The sequence below is a fragment of the Rattus rattus genome, chromosome 18 (assembly GCF_011064425.1).
Source record: "Rattus rattus isolate New Zealand chromosome 18, Rrattus_CSIRO_v1, whole genome shotgun sequence".
NCBI lineage: Eukaryota > Metazoa > Chordata > Mammalia > Rodentia > Muridae > Rattus > Rattus rattus.
This window is the reverse complement of record NC_046171.1, coordinates 24,412,302-24,426,807: the sequence shown is the minus strand read 5'-3', so window position 1 is coordinate 24,426,807 and position 14,506 is coordinate 24,412,302. Positions and strand designations below refer to the sequence as shown.

Genomic DNA, 14,506 nt, shown 5'->3' with positions numbered 1-14,506 from the left:
CAGTCTCTATGAGCTGGATTCTCTGGTTCAGTCCCCAGCACCATAGACACTGGACCCATTGGTATATCCTTATAATCTCAGCACAGAGGGGTGGAGGCAGGAGGATCAGAAGGTCACCCTCATCTACATAGAGTAAGACTAGCCTGGGAGACGAAAGCCTTGTTAAACATTTAAACACACACACACACACACACACACACACACACACTATTCTATTTCTTCATATGTTTTTATGTAGGCAGCTCATATATGATCAATCTACCTATTCCATACTACCTTGAACATATGAAAAAAGATACTATTCATAATTAGAGTCCAAAGGAAAATATTGATTTTTCAGTGAATTAGCATGAAACACGCAGGTGCAAAGACCTGACTTATTACAGCTACTTCTAACTGTGACAGCACATCAGATTTGCTGGTTTATCTTGTAAAACAGTGACACCTACTTTTCATACTCGAGCTGCTGACTCTGTAGTAGTGGTCCTGGAAATTGGCTACTGACAGCAGTTCTCCACTCGGGTTTGACACAGACAGTTAGCAGACCTACACTTTGGGAGCAACTACTTATATTAATTTAAGTTTATTCTTTTTATTATTACTGTATGTGAGTGAATGATGGGTGTGTGATGGGCAAACACATGGCAGGAGTCAGAGACACTTCTGTTGTCAGTTCTCTCCTTCCACTTTTTCATGGGCTCAGGGACTGAATTCACGTCCCCAGGCTGGCTCAGCAAGTGTCTCCTGATCAACTATTGTTTCTAAAGTTTATTTATACCTTTTTTATTTTATGTTTGGTTTTAGCAAACCTCAATCAGAAAACATTTGCTCATAAAAATTAGAAGCAATTAAAAAACAGTGAAATCTTTCCTCTCCTGGGTCTCATTCCTGCTAGTCCCAAATTTGATTCCAATGTTAAATGAACATTCTTACCTTTTGGGAGTATATTGTATTAAAATGATTTTTTCTGTCATAAATATATACAGCATATTAAGTTAAAACAGACTTAGTGTCTAAAGAAGAAAAGGTAATACAAAAAAAAGGAATCACTGATTTTTTTTTCCTTTTTTTTTCCAGTTTCTTTTTAAAGACAGCCTTATAATACAGTTCATGATGGACTTAAACTTGTTATGTAGTCCTGGTCCTGAACTTGAGGGCTGAGAGTACATGTATACGCCACCATGCTTTGCTTTAGAAAAAGGGATCTTAATGACCAAGTTCACAGTGACTAGTAAGACACTGTACATAGTGTTTTGCAAGGATTTTGTTATTAATAGCTACGAGAACATAAAGAAGGAACCATTATCAGTTACGACAGTTTTCTGAGGGCTGGGGTACAGCTCAGAAGCATAGCACTTGCCTGTGTTCAATCTCTAGCATCGTACACATACAGAATACTTGGTACACCTCCAAGTGTTATCAGCCACACTTCTGGATTTACTAGCAAGCTAGCTGCTTGCAAACTCCTCACATGGAACTGGAATACCAGTCCTGACAGAAGCTTATCAATCTGTCCCAGCTGTGACTTGGGTGTTCATATTAGTAGGGCTCTGTAGGTTATATAAACATTGGTTGGCCTCATTAGTACATAATTACTTTAATTCTTCTTTATGGCAATAAAGAAAAAGGATTTTTAAAATTTAACACCTGGGTTAGGAAGCCTTTAAAAAATAAATAAAGTTCCTGATTATAAAGGCTGTAAGAGAGGTGGAATATCAGATATTAGTTTTTCTGAAAAATGCTAAAGCTAAAAAAGTGTGAGGGAAGCTTGCTGGCAGGTAGTGCAAAGTCACCCAGCCTCTGTACGCTCTGACTCCTTCCTGCCATCCACGGAGGGACCCAGCAGAGTGCCAGGGCACCAGTGGCACTTGCTGCTGCTGCAGGCTTACTTTTCCCGAAGTTCTGCCTCTTTGGTCACAGTTTCCTGCAGCATCCGGTTGTGCCTCTCTAGCAGAGTATCATGCTCAGACTGCAGTGTCTGGAACTCTGACACACTGATTTGTAAGCTGTTTTGGCTGTCCTGTAACTTGATTTTCAGTTGGTCAATCAGCATTTCCAGGTGTTCCCTAAAACAGAAATAGTTTAACAACATTTATGAAAGAGGTCAACTCATTTTATGGCCTCAAATGTTTGCTGTCACAGTGCCAGACTCTTGGTTACTGTGCATGATTCCTGAAGGACACATAATGACAAGAACTAAAATAATTAAAAAATGTTGTAGTGAGATTGCAAATGTCAGGCACTACAGATTTTAAAAAAAGTCCCTTGAGTTTAGTCTATATGGTTGGTATGACACTTGCTACAGAGCATAAACTGGCTTTGAACTAGCAGCAATCCTCCTGTCTCAGCTTTCTGAGTGCTGGGATCACAAAGCTTGGGTTTGGGTTTGATATTTCATACTGAAATGGAACAGGACATCATGTGGTACTAGGCTACGTTGTATGTTCTATGGTTACATTAGTTAGAAAACAACCTCACACATTTCTCAGGTAGTGGTTATGAGAAAGGCAAGTGAGGTTAAAATACAGTGAAAGGCAATACGTGAAGAAATGGATGAGTCTGTTTAGAATTAGAATAAAATCTTGGTGGAAATAATAAAAACTCACAATTCTTCCATAATGCATATATTATTAGTTCCTTAAAAGATATATAAGAAATGAACATTCTCTAAGGTGACAATTCTTAAGCTCTAATAAAAAAAAAAATTCCCAAAATAGGTTAAGAAAAAGTGTAAAACACTGCAAAGAACTTAAAACATCACACTCAAATAATTTGAACCTAAGATTCCGGTATGCTTGGTATGGTTCTTAACAAATGATGATAGTTACTTAGATATTTATGATAGCTGTGGGTAGAGAAAATACCTTCATAGGTTCCTAAACAAAACCAGCAGAAGCATAAACATAAGCATGCAAACCTACAGGACTATGCGCCCTGCTCAGAACCTTAGGAGCAGATATGAAACAATACACAGCCGACCTCTACTATAAAGTCACAATGGACATGCCACTCCCCTCCCCCCTTTCTGAGACAGGGTTTCTCTGTGCAGCCCTGGCTGTCCTGGAACTCACTCTGTAGACCAGACTGGCCTCGAACTCTCTGAGATCCCCCTGCCTCTGCCTCCTGAGTGCTGGGGTTAAATGCTGTGTGCCAGCACATCCAGCTCATCTCTTGTTCCCGGTATATTTTTGAGCAATTTACAAAATGGATCTGGATGCTAATTTTAAAGTGACATTAACATAGTACTCAAATCAAATGGAGTGGGTTATAAATAGCATAATGTACATTTCGTTTTTAAAAATTTTTCTTTGTGTTTTTTTGGTACATTTAATTTTAATGCCTACATCTCTGCTATGTTTGGATCTTACTGAGATAAGAGGTTATAGTTTAGAGATGGGATTTTGGCTTTAACATCCTTGAGAGTTTGCAATAATGCCCATGCTGTGTCCTTCCCTAATTGTCTGGGAATATGGTGACACCAAAGATTTCTCTAGTCAAATTCTAGTCAAAAGCGATTAATACAGGCCTTTTAACCAACTTTGGGAAAAACCTGTATTTGTATGGGGAAAACCTTAGACTTTACCTTTCTTGTTTAGCTCCCTCAGTTTCAGCCTGAGACACAGATTTATTTTTCTGTTGTTTTAGAACGTTATGAACCCGGACTTTGTAGTTCTCAAATTCAGAGGTGACAGCAGCTTGCTCTGCCTATAACATTTAAGAGAGAGAAAATTGTCACTGTGGCATGATCTTACTATGTCCTTTCAGAGGCTAATGATATAAAGTTTAAACAAAAGAACAAAATAGCTTATTATTCATTTTAGCCTCTACTACAAGTGAGTTCTGGGGCTGAGTACGGCTGCTCATCCCTGCAATCTCAGCAGGCAGGCAGGATTGTGAAAAGTTTGAGGCCAGCCTGGGATATACTATGGTTTCCAGGTCTGTATAGGATATAGAGTAATTCTCTGTCTTATAAAACGAACAACCAACCAAACCCCAAAATACTACAAACTTAACCCAAACAGAGACCCAGTCCTGTTGGCCTGGCCTCTTTTAAAACGCTCGATTTCATGTTTTCAGCACTCTTTGCTTCTATAACTTTACAACAAACTTTTTAAACCTATGACATGTTCTCTTTCTATAAACAGAAAAAAACTGATTCTCAAAGACAGATTCATTTGAGCTTCACTTTCACTGGTAAAAGTTAAGTTGTGTGTTTTTGAAGTGATCTGTAGAGTACCACACTCCTTAGGTATTGTCTGGGAATACAGGGACACCAAGAATTTCTCTGCTCACTGGTAACTGTACCTAAAATTCTAGCAAAGAAAATGGGGCCAATCTTACCAACCACTTGGGTAAGAGAGATGCTTCTAATGGAGCCACAGTAAGCAACTAAATGCTTTGTATGTTGAAGCCAGGGAAGCGGAATGTCACAATTATTTAAACCTCAGAAAAAACTGCAGTGCTTTCTCAAAATAAATGTGACATTTTTACACATACACATTGCTAAACATAAATGTAAGGTAATTGTACTCATGTTTTTAATTTTAGAAAAAAACAAAAAACAAAAATGCTGTCAAGAGCTGGGGCGATGGCTAGAAGTACTAACCATGAAAGTCTGAAAACCTGAGTTTGAGCCCTGAAATCCTTGTTTTTTTTTTCTTTAAAGCCAGATCAGAAGGTGTTTGTTTACCTTCTCTGTACTCCCATGGCAAGCCAGGAGGCAGAGACAGGAGAACTACATGGAGCAGCTGGCACAGCAGCAGAAACAAAACAAACATTGTCTCAACAAGATACAAGGAGAGAACCTTCTCCTGAAAACTGACTCTGACCTCCATACATACAGTGGTTCCTGTATACTCACACGCACACATACACACAGAATCACCATCCCTGTAACGTTGGAGGGGCCATGTGGTTGGATTTAGAGTGGATGAGCTCGGGTGGGTGTACGTCTGCTAATTACAGAACACGGCTAGGGATATAGTGCTGGAGCACTAGAACCCTGTGGCTCACTAGAATCCTGAAGGTCACACCTTGGCAGTGCGGCTCTCTTCCTGCAGGGCCACCACCCTCTGCTGGTATGCACTTAGTGTGCGCTGGTGCTGTTCCGCAGAAGTCTTCAGGTGCTCATGGATTTTGTGTTTCTCAGATGTCATTTCAGCTAGCTGAATCTGGAGAGACAGATTAAATTAAATAGTAGTGGATTATTTTTAGATATGAGAAGAACATTTTCTTACTAGTAGGCTGATTTATTTTTTAAATCAGAATCTGCATAATTTAAGACTAAATATTTAATGTTTAATTAAATACTATCAGACATTAGACATACAAAATACAGCAAATATAAAATCAGCTTGCTTCTTGCAACTGTATTTTCAGTCAGAGGTAGAGATGAAGTTTTGGGCCATATTTATTTTCTTTGCACTATTTTAGACTATTAGACCCTCAAAGGCATGATAGTCACTAGTCTGAACTGTGTAGTATTACTAGACTTTACTGCTTTTACTTCAGCAAAGTGTTGAGCAATCTTTTTAAGAACCCCTAATGAGTAACTCCTTACCAGATAGAAAAACATCTAAAAGGTAATTTTTTTCTAAACAAATAAACAAACACCCGAAACCCCTTCTATTAATATATATACTAATTTTTGCCTAAGTGTATATGTGCCTGGTGCCCTTAGAGGTCACTAGAAAGCATCAGATTCCTAGAATGGGGTGTGTGTGTGTGCTCGGGCGTGTGTGTAATGGATGGTGGTGAGCCACTATGTGGGTGCTGTGAATTGAACCTGGGTTCCCTGTAACAGCCCTTACTGCTAAGGCCATCCTTTGGTAACTTACTTCTACATGGAAAAAGCTTTTCAAACAATTGAAAACCTTACTTTATAGACTTCTACTTGCTGCTGGCTTGCTTCCAGCTCACCCTTTAAAGACGCCTGGAGTAGTAAGTGATCAGTTTCCTACAGAAAGAGAGCCATGGTTAAATTAAACACGAGCTACTGGCAACCATGAATGAGCACTGAAAGGGAATCAAGAATGAACATACTGCTTGCTTTGCATCTGCCAGTTCCTTTTTGGTTTTCACAAGCAGCTGCTTGATTTGGGCGTTCTTTTCTTCGTAGTGCTGTACTGAAGACTGCAGGGAAGCTAGCCCATGAAGTAATTCCAGCAGAGAGAGATAAGATTTCTATTAGTGAATGTGATACACAAATGATAATTTTTTCTTCATATTAATGTACCAGAAACTCATTTTGACTCTTCATTTGGAATTTTCACATATATCCAACAACGCCAATCACCCACCTCAAATACTTATGAACACAGCCGATCTTACTGCACCCTGACAGGTTCAGAACAGCGCAGTTCACAGGCTAATTTTCTGAATATAGTTTAAAAAAGAACAGAGAGGCTCCTTCATTCACATATGGATTAGGGCTGCATTCGCATGATCCACTGGTGTCCCGAGGAACCACCACAAGGACTGTGTAGCCTATAAAGCCAAAATATTTACTACTAGAAAATGTGCAAACCTTTGATCTACTATAAAACCCTACTGGATAATTTTAAAGCAAATCTGTTCATTTGTAAATATTTAATATGTATCACTTAAAATAAAGGCATACTTATATTTAGTATACATTTAAAGTAGTACTTTTTAAAAATTCTTCAAAAGAGGTAAGTGTGGTAGTGTATACCTGTAATCCCAGCAGTTGGGAGGCAGAAGCAAAACCATGAGTTTAAGGGTGGCTTGCCAACCCTGTCTCAATGAAACAAAACAAAATAAAAAGTACGGTTGTAAAACATAGACAGTGTAAACCTGGGGTTAGCTTTTGTGATGTGATAGCAAGTAAGAGGCCATACTTTTTATGGGAAGGACTGTTAATGAAAGAGTGCTCACTAAGGAACAAATCAAAACATAATAAAGGAAAAACCATTCTTGTCAACAGAGGTCAAGAACAAAAACCTAACAGTAAGTGGACTGACTGTGTAGGATCAGCAGTACAAATAAGGCTACAATCTGCTAGGAAACAAGCTAAGGAGAGATGGCGTAGATCCTGTGGTCCGAAGCCACAGATACCTACTGGTTGGCTCCTCTCACTTTTAGTTTAGCACTTAGACAAAGCATACGGATCATTCGCTGGTAAACAGAGGTAGGAGTTGCTTTCTACTACAGTAAACCCTCTTCACCGCCTCCTGACAACTATTTGCTCAGTCCTGAAAGTATTTAATGAAGCACATATAACACTGTAAGCTTTGATATTGTAAGCGATACGAAGTTTTTGAGGTCAAAGACGACTGAATGAAGTGGGAAGACAGTTTACAGGATGATGTAAAGCCATGTCTACATGCTTTATGAAACACAAAAGGTTATGTGGTGCCATATGTTCAAAGGTTATACACATTTAACATGAACAAGAGAAGTTTTATAGGATAAGAAGCACTTAGAAATGGAAGGATCCCATGGGTATTCAAGAGTGGACCAGAACAAGACTTATACCTGTACTTATACCAGTACAAGAACAAGACTTATACCTGTGGTAAAATCACACATACAGAAAAATGTCTAGTCCTTTATTGTACGAGAGTACTGAGAAAGCCACCCATGTGGTTGTGGCCTATCCCTACTTCTGAGGCTTCCTTCTTTACCATGACTCCAGCTTGTGATCCTGTTTTTGTCCATCTTTAGGCTGCTTTCTGACACACTTACAGATTAGCAAGGAGGCACAGGAAGCTCCTCAGGTGTTGACCTTTTATCTGATTTTACTGCGTGGCTCTGCCTGTCTCCTTTTATACTATTTCCTCTTTACTTTATGGATCTGAAATCATTGCATGGTAGCTGCTTCTCAGGACTTTATGGGAATTCATGAGAGTGATAGGGTCTAGACTTAAACTTTGTTGTCATATATACGTAAGCAGCTGAATTATAACAACACCTTTCCCTCCCCAACACTCGAACTATAAATAGTGGAGGACTGTGATGGCTAAGAGAAGGCAAACAAAGATGGTGAATCATGCTCCCTGTCCTGGCTTTGTGCATGGGAGTATCCTGTAGAATATGGTGTAAGGGTGAAAATCTGAAACAGCTGCTGGTCTTGCTGATATGTAAATAACTTTGGGAAAAAGAACAGCGAGCCGTGCTGTAATGTGAACACTTTAAATTTCACACAGGACAATGATCATTAACTACCAGCCAGGGAGGAGAAACCCTTGTGAACAAACTCAGATGGATTCAGAAAGAGAATATGGTACACAACTAGGAGAAAAGAAAGGAAGATGAACAGACCCGTATTTACAGAAATAATGAATTAGCAAGCATGGACATTAAATAGGTATTATATGTGTTCAAAGAAGCGTTACATAATAGAAGAATTTTAAAAATGAACCTATCAGAACTTTTAGAGAGACTGTGGATCGATGAATGTGAAGACACAATAGTAGGATCTTCCAGAGACTCCATTCCATGGTGGAGCATTTGCTACTTCAAAGTAACCTAAGATAAACTCAAGATATAAACTAAAACTCTAAATTACCAAAGTGAAAGTACAGCAAATTACTAAATGGGATAAAAGGCTTGCACAAGACAAGGACCACTACAAAGGCACACACTTCATGGGCAATCACTCTAAAAAATGGCTCAAATATTTTAGGTTGAGACTTGTTGGGAGGGAAAAGTAAGACCCAATTATAAAGCTATTTAAAAGGTCATGGAAGCTGGAACACTGCTCTGTAGTTAAAGGCAAGTGCTGCTCTTTCAGAGGCCTGGAGTTGGTTTATAATGCCCTGTAACTCTAGCCCCCAGAGGATCTGAATCCTGTCTATTGTGAAACCTGCACTCAGATGCTTATATCTACAGATAGACAACTAAAAAAGCATATATATATATATATATATATATATATATATATATATATAGTCTTTATATATGTATAAAAGAGAGACACGTAAGGGTTAGGGATTTAGCTCACTCTCTGGGTTCAGTCCTCACCCCAGGGGTTGCAGCAGAGAACACACCATTGACTTAGGTTAAAAGGCAAATGTCAATAACAATCAAAGGATTGCAGTTGTATTAGTAAATACTGGGGCTAGAAAAGAACATCCATGGTAGGAGTGACCAAATCTTTAGGACACCTGAGAATTCTAAGTGTGAATGCAGCCAATACTAGACTTTCTAAATAAATGAAACAAAAATATGGTGGAACTGAAAAAGACAAAAAGGGATCCAAAATTATGGTTTGAGATTTCAACAAAGCTCTCAGCACATGGAAGAAGCAGCTGAGAGAAAGATCCTGACCTGAAAATCAGATGACCTGAACCCATCCACCAACTGAAAAGACCTAACTGATGTCCACCAACTATTACATCTAACACTGCTGTCAAGTACACTAAGAAAACTTACTCAGACATCAGACAAACCCAAAACTCAACACACTGAAAAAGACTGGAAACCATGAAGTACTGAAACTGCAAAGGACTTAAGTAGAACTCATTAAAAGTATTTGAAAAAGAATATTTTCAATATTTAGAAAGTATGCAACATGTGACTTGAGAGGTCAAAGTAGTAATCACTAAATGAATCTTTTGAAATTACTCAAACCAAGAAAACAAGCCACTCAGGGGCACTTAAAGTGAAATTTACAGTGTTTAATGATGCGGTTAGAACATATTTTATGGGTAAAATGCATATAATCACCTTAAAGAGGACTGCTTCATTACTATTTAAATTTTCCTAATCGGCTGACATCTAATAAACTGTGAACAAACATGACTGATACCTTACAGCAAGCACTATGTGGATTATTAATCTCTGAATGGAAGATGGTTTGACCTGCTTCTGGGCCTCAACACTGTGCCACATGTGCTGGTGATTAAAGACCTGTATAAATGGCTAGGTATGGTGGCACACAACTTTTACCCCAGCATTTAGGAGCCAGAGGCAGGCAGATCTCTGTAATCTAGTTCTGGACCAGCCTAGTTTGCAGAGAGAGGCAAGGTGAGGCGAGGAGAGGTGGGGCAGGCAGGCAGGCAGGCAAGCAGGCAGGCAGACAGGCAGGCAGGCAGGCAGGCGTGTATCAATGCATGAATCATGCTGTTCTCTTTATCATGTTCTGAGGCAGTTATAAAGTAAAGGGAACTGTTACTCACTCATTTCTTCTTGTAGGGTTTCTTGTTTCTGTTTCTGAATTTTCATTTCTTGCTCCAAATCTTCTATCTTACTGTTTTTATTTGTTAACTTTTGATTTAATTCTTTCATCAAACGTTCGTAATCTGCTATTTCCATATTCATCAACGTGGTCTGTTGGGCATCCTGCATGTTTTATAAAAGACTTACATATTACTAGGGCAGTTAGTCTTTGAAACTGCTATAGCCATGCCACAGGAACAAGCAGGATTTAGTATGTTTTTCGGTAGCATGGACATAATATAATAAGGCAGTAAGGAGCTCAACAGTTCACAGTTCTAATTTTATCTTGTTCTCTAACAGTTTAAAACTCAAACTCCAACTGACTAACTTTAATTACTCAGAGTAGTAGTTCTAGTCTTATGGAGTTCTTATTTATGAAATATTAATATTGAGGTAACTTACAATGTCTTTTATGAAATATTTTTTTAAAAAGTAGAGAGAAATCAATAAAAATGAATTTTAAGTTTTGACAATAATTAATCTTCATGCAACCACACATAGAGAAATAAACTCATGAGCGAGCCTAGGTTCTTCTGAACAGACAAGTAAGAAATAAAGTTCAAGTTTTAATTTGATAAGGCTAACAATTTATAAAGGATTATTTCAGTATTATAGCCAATACTTAAAATATTTTTTGTGTGTATAGAACAGTAATAGTATGAGCTATCTTGTCCTATGAACACTTCCTACTTTCTGAGGGCCTGGGAATCAAACCCAGGCTTTAGGCATGCTAAGTAGGCATTCTGTCACTGAGTTCTCTCTCTGGAGACTATTTCTGTACCTTTTTAACCAGTTCTAATTCTTGCATCGTTTTCTGAAGCTGCTTCTTTTCCTTTTGAAATTGGAGTTGAAGTTCTTCAAGCTCATTTGTAGTACTGACATGTTCCTAAAATTAAACCCACAGAACAGCCAACATTAGGGAAGACATTATGTATAAAATGCATACCATACCCAAATCGTAGATTTTGCAAATGTTTCAAAACTTTAAAAACTATATGGCTAGCACATATAAAACGAGAATAGATTCTCCAATGTAGAGTTGGCATACGTTAAAAAATTAACTAGACTGTACTCATAAATGTACTCAGTAAGAATGTTCATTCAACCAGTATGTGATTAAAGTCCCACTGTATGTATGGGAACTGCTCTCTGGGTTGTCCTTACCTTAATTTTCTGCTCTTTCTGAAGTTTTTCAGCTTCCAGTTCTTTTTCTACTACTCCTTTGGCTCTCTGGACCTCTAAGATCTGTGCTTCTAATAACCTGGCATTAGCCTGCAGGGTCTCAATTCGAGCCAGGAGATCCTCGTTGTCGGAAGTTAGTTTTTCATACTGGAATAAAAATGACTCGTTACTGTGAACATGCAGTAGACATATACAGAAGGTGAATGTGGAATGACAGCATCAGTGTGGAATGAAGTGATTTCACCATTAAGTACAGATGACTGTTAAGCAAGAGTAAGTGTAAAGAAACAGTCACTGCCGATAGTGACCTGGCAGAAACTTTCCACAGAACAAGAAGCAATCTTGGGAGGGATGAGGTTGGGGGCCCCTTTAGAATGTACCAGACTCTCAGGACTCAAAGGGAGGGACCATAGATGAAATGCCTTAAAATGAGGAGAGGGAACTTGTAGAGTCTGCCTCCGGTAGAAAGTCGGGGCATCAAGTGGAGGGATGGGGCTACCATCCCACAGTCAAAAACTCTGACCCAGGGGCTGGGGACTTAGCTCAGTGGTAGAGCACTTACCTAGGAAGTGCAAGGCCCTGGGTTCGGTCCCCAGCTCCGAAAAAAAGGACAAAAAAAAAACAAAACAAAACAAAAAAAACTCTGACCCAGAATTGTTCCTGCCTGAAAGAACTGCAGGAACAAATATGGAGGAGAATCTGAGGAAAAGGAGGTCAAATGACTTGCCCAACTTGGGATCCATCTCAGGGCCTCAAGGCCTAACACTATTACTGATGCTACGGTGTGCTTACAGACAGGAGCCTAGCATGGCTGCCCTCTGAGAGGCCCAACAAGAAGAGGAAAGAGTCAGATTCAGACTCAGATACTAATACCCAACCAATGGATAGAAACTAGTGACCCCTCTGGCTGAATTAGGGAAAAGCTGGAAGAAGCTGAGGAGGGTGATCCTGTAGGACCAGCAGTCTCAACTAACCTGGACCCCTGAGATCTCTCAGGTACTGAGCCACCAACCAGGCAGCATACACCAGCTTATATGAGGCCCCCAATATATATACAGCAGAGGGCTGCTGGGTCTGGACTCAGTCAGAGAACAGGTCTGGTGGAGGTCTGGTGGGGTTAGGGTGGGGTGTGGGGATATCCTCTTGGATGTGGGGGTGGGAAGGGAAGGGAGGATGTGTGGGATATGGAACAATTAGAGGGTGGATGGGGGAGGGGGAGGTCAAATCTGGAGGTAAAAAAAGGAGTAAAGAATAAATAAAAAATAAATAAAAAGGTTGGGGATTTAGCTCAGTGGTAGAGCGCTTGCCTAGCAAGCGCAAGGCCCTGGGTTCGGTCCTCAGCTCCGAAAAAAAAAAAAATAAATAAAATAAAATAAAAAGGAACAAAAAGCAAAAATAAAAAACCTAAACAAATTCCCTTTAGACTGAGGTTAGCTGACATTTTCAAGCTCATGCACAGTAATGATGTGTTCCCAAAATGAGTAATAACCGGCACAACTCAACAGTAAGAAAAGTTTAATTAAATCAGGATACTGCGAGTGACTGTGGTGGCTTGCATATGTTTGGCCCAGGGAGTGGCACTATTAGGAGGTGTGGCCTTGTTGGAGTAGGTGTGTCTCTGTGGGTGTGGGCTTTAAGACCCTTGTCCTAGATGCCTGAAAGTCAGTATTCTGCTAGCAGCCTTCAGATGAGGATATAAACTCTCAGCTCCTCCTGCACCATGCCTGCCTGGATGCTGCCATGTTCCTGCCTTGGTGATAATGGACTGAACCTGTGAGCCAGCCCCATCACATGCTGTCCTTACAAGAGTTGTCTTGGTCATGATGTCTGCGCACAGCAGTGAACCCTAACTAAGACAGCTAAATTCCTTTCCTAACACAAAACAATGGAAAATGTCTTTCTTCTGATTACAGTTTAACTTCTTGTGCAAGAGAAAATGAGATTGAAATGTATTTACTATAATTTGCTTGATAATGTATCCAATTTGAAATTACCTGGCAAGTCGAATTTCTTAATTGTTTGGTAAGGTCTTCTATGTGATGTTCAAAATTATTAGCACGTTCTTTTTCCACATCCAGCTGTTCTGACTGCTTGTCATATTCTAACAGAAGATTCTTCAATAAAAGACAAGATTTAACTCTAAGTGATGAAGCATTCAGTAGGTCAGAACATATAATCAAGCCATCTTGATACCTTAAGAGCACATTTGAGATTCTTAAAATACTTAATATGAAAATAAAAAAGCATCTGGCAATATGGCAAAAAAATTCATACCCTTAATATATATGATCTTATAAATCCATTAAAACATACTTTAAAATTTTGGTTACATTAGGACTTTGCTTTATTTTACACTTTATAATACCATAATCTACTAACTTTCTCCAGAATTATACCAGGTATAAGTTTTTTTTTTTTTTTTTTTTTTTTTTTTTTTTGGTTCTTTTTTCGGAGCTGGGGACCGAACCCAGGGCCTTGCGCTTCCTAGGCAAGCGCTCTACCACTGAGCTAAATCCCCAACCCCAGGTATAAGTTTAATCTCTCAATTTTTCTACTTTGTAAATTCAAGAATTGCTTTTAAGTTTATGAAAATATATTTGCTACCAGAAGTCAGCAAAAAGCTGAGAATTTTATTTTAGATATGAAAAGATGTTTCACACATAATTTGTTTTGCTGTGTATAGTGTAATAAGGACTGGATTAAGCTTACTTCAATTACCTTTCTAATTCTTTCCTCCCTTATTTCTGCTTGCAAATTTGTGTGGTATAACTTAGTCAGCACAGAACGAATGGGACCAATTGGTAAGATTACAGCTCTGCACTGTTACTAGTCTCTTAAGATTTTTAAGGCAGTGGCCTTGAGTCTCTGTGCTTCAGAGGCCCACTTGAAAACTGGTAATGATAAGATACTTCTACTATTTCTTCCGAAAATACCCATATAAGACAGGTGAAGGGTTTGAAAGACAGCCTGTCATATGTGTTGGTGTCTCTATGCCTTTTGTTAATCTAAGTCTGATTAGAATTTTATTGTTCATCCTTTTTTTCCTAGTCACCTTTCTTATACAGTACCTATCTTGTCCTTTTGTCTCCCTGCTACTGTTACTAGAATTTAAGAGTAAGGGGACAGGGATTTAGGAAAGTCTGCT

The 14,506-nt window shown here is 39.0% G+C and overlaps 2 protein-coding genes across 5 annotated transcripts in view; both read right to left on the bottom strand.

The window, feature by feature from the left end:
* P4ha1 (prolyl 4-hydroxylase subunit alpha 1) overlaps window positions 1-14,506 on the bottom strand; it is a 1,160,453-nt gene that overhangs the window by 801,843 nt on the left and 344,104 nt on the right. The window lies entirely within an intron of this gene.
* Window positions 1-14,506, bottom strand: part of Gcc2 (GRIP and coiled-coil domain containing 2) — a 50,762-nt gene that overhangs the window by 14,296 nt on the left and 21,960 nt on the right. For both annotated transcript variants that reach the window (XM_032888347.1, XM_032888348.1), the window contains exons 10-18: window positions 13,356-13,475; window positions 11,344-11,508; window positions 10,961-11,065; window positions 10,140-10,302; window positions 6,043-6,143; window positions 5,879-5,956; window positions 5,034-5,171; window positions 3,584-3,705; window positions 1,890-2,066 (exon numbers count right to left, since the gene is read on the bottom strand). In XM_032888347.1, coding sequence (XP_032744238.1) covers window positions 1,890-2,066; window positions 3,584-3,705; window positions 5,034-5,171; window positions 5,879-5,956; window positions 6,043-6,143; window positions 10,140-10,302; window positions 10,961-11,065; window positions 11,344-11,508; window positions 13,356-13,475 — 1,169 coding nt within the window. The remainder of the gene's footprint in view (window positions 1-1,889; window positions 2,067-3,583; window positions 3,706-5,033; window positions 5,172-5,878; window positions 5,957-6,042; window positions 6,144-10,139; window positions 10,303-10,960; window positions 11,066-11,343; window positions 11,509-13,355; window positions 13,476-14,506) is intronic.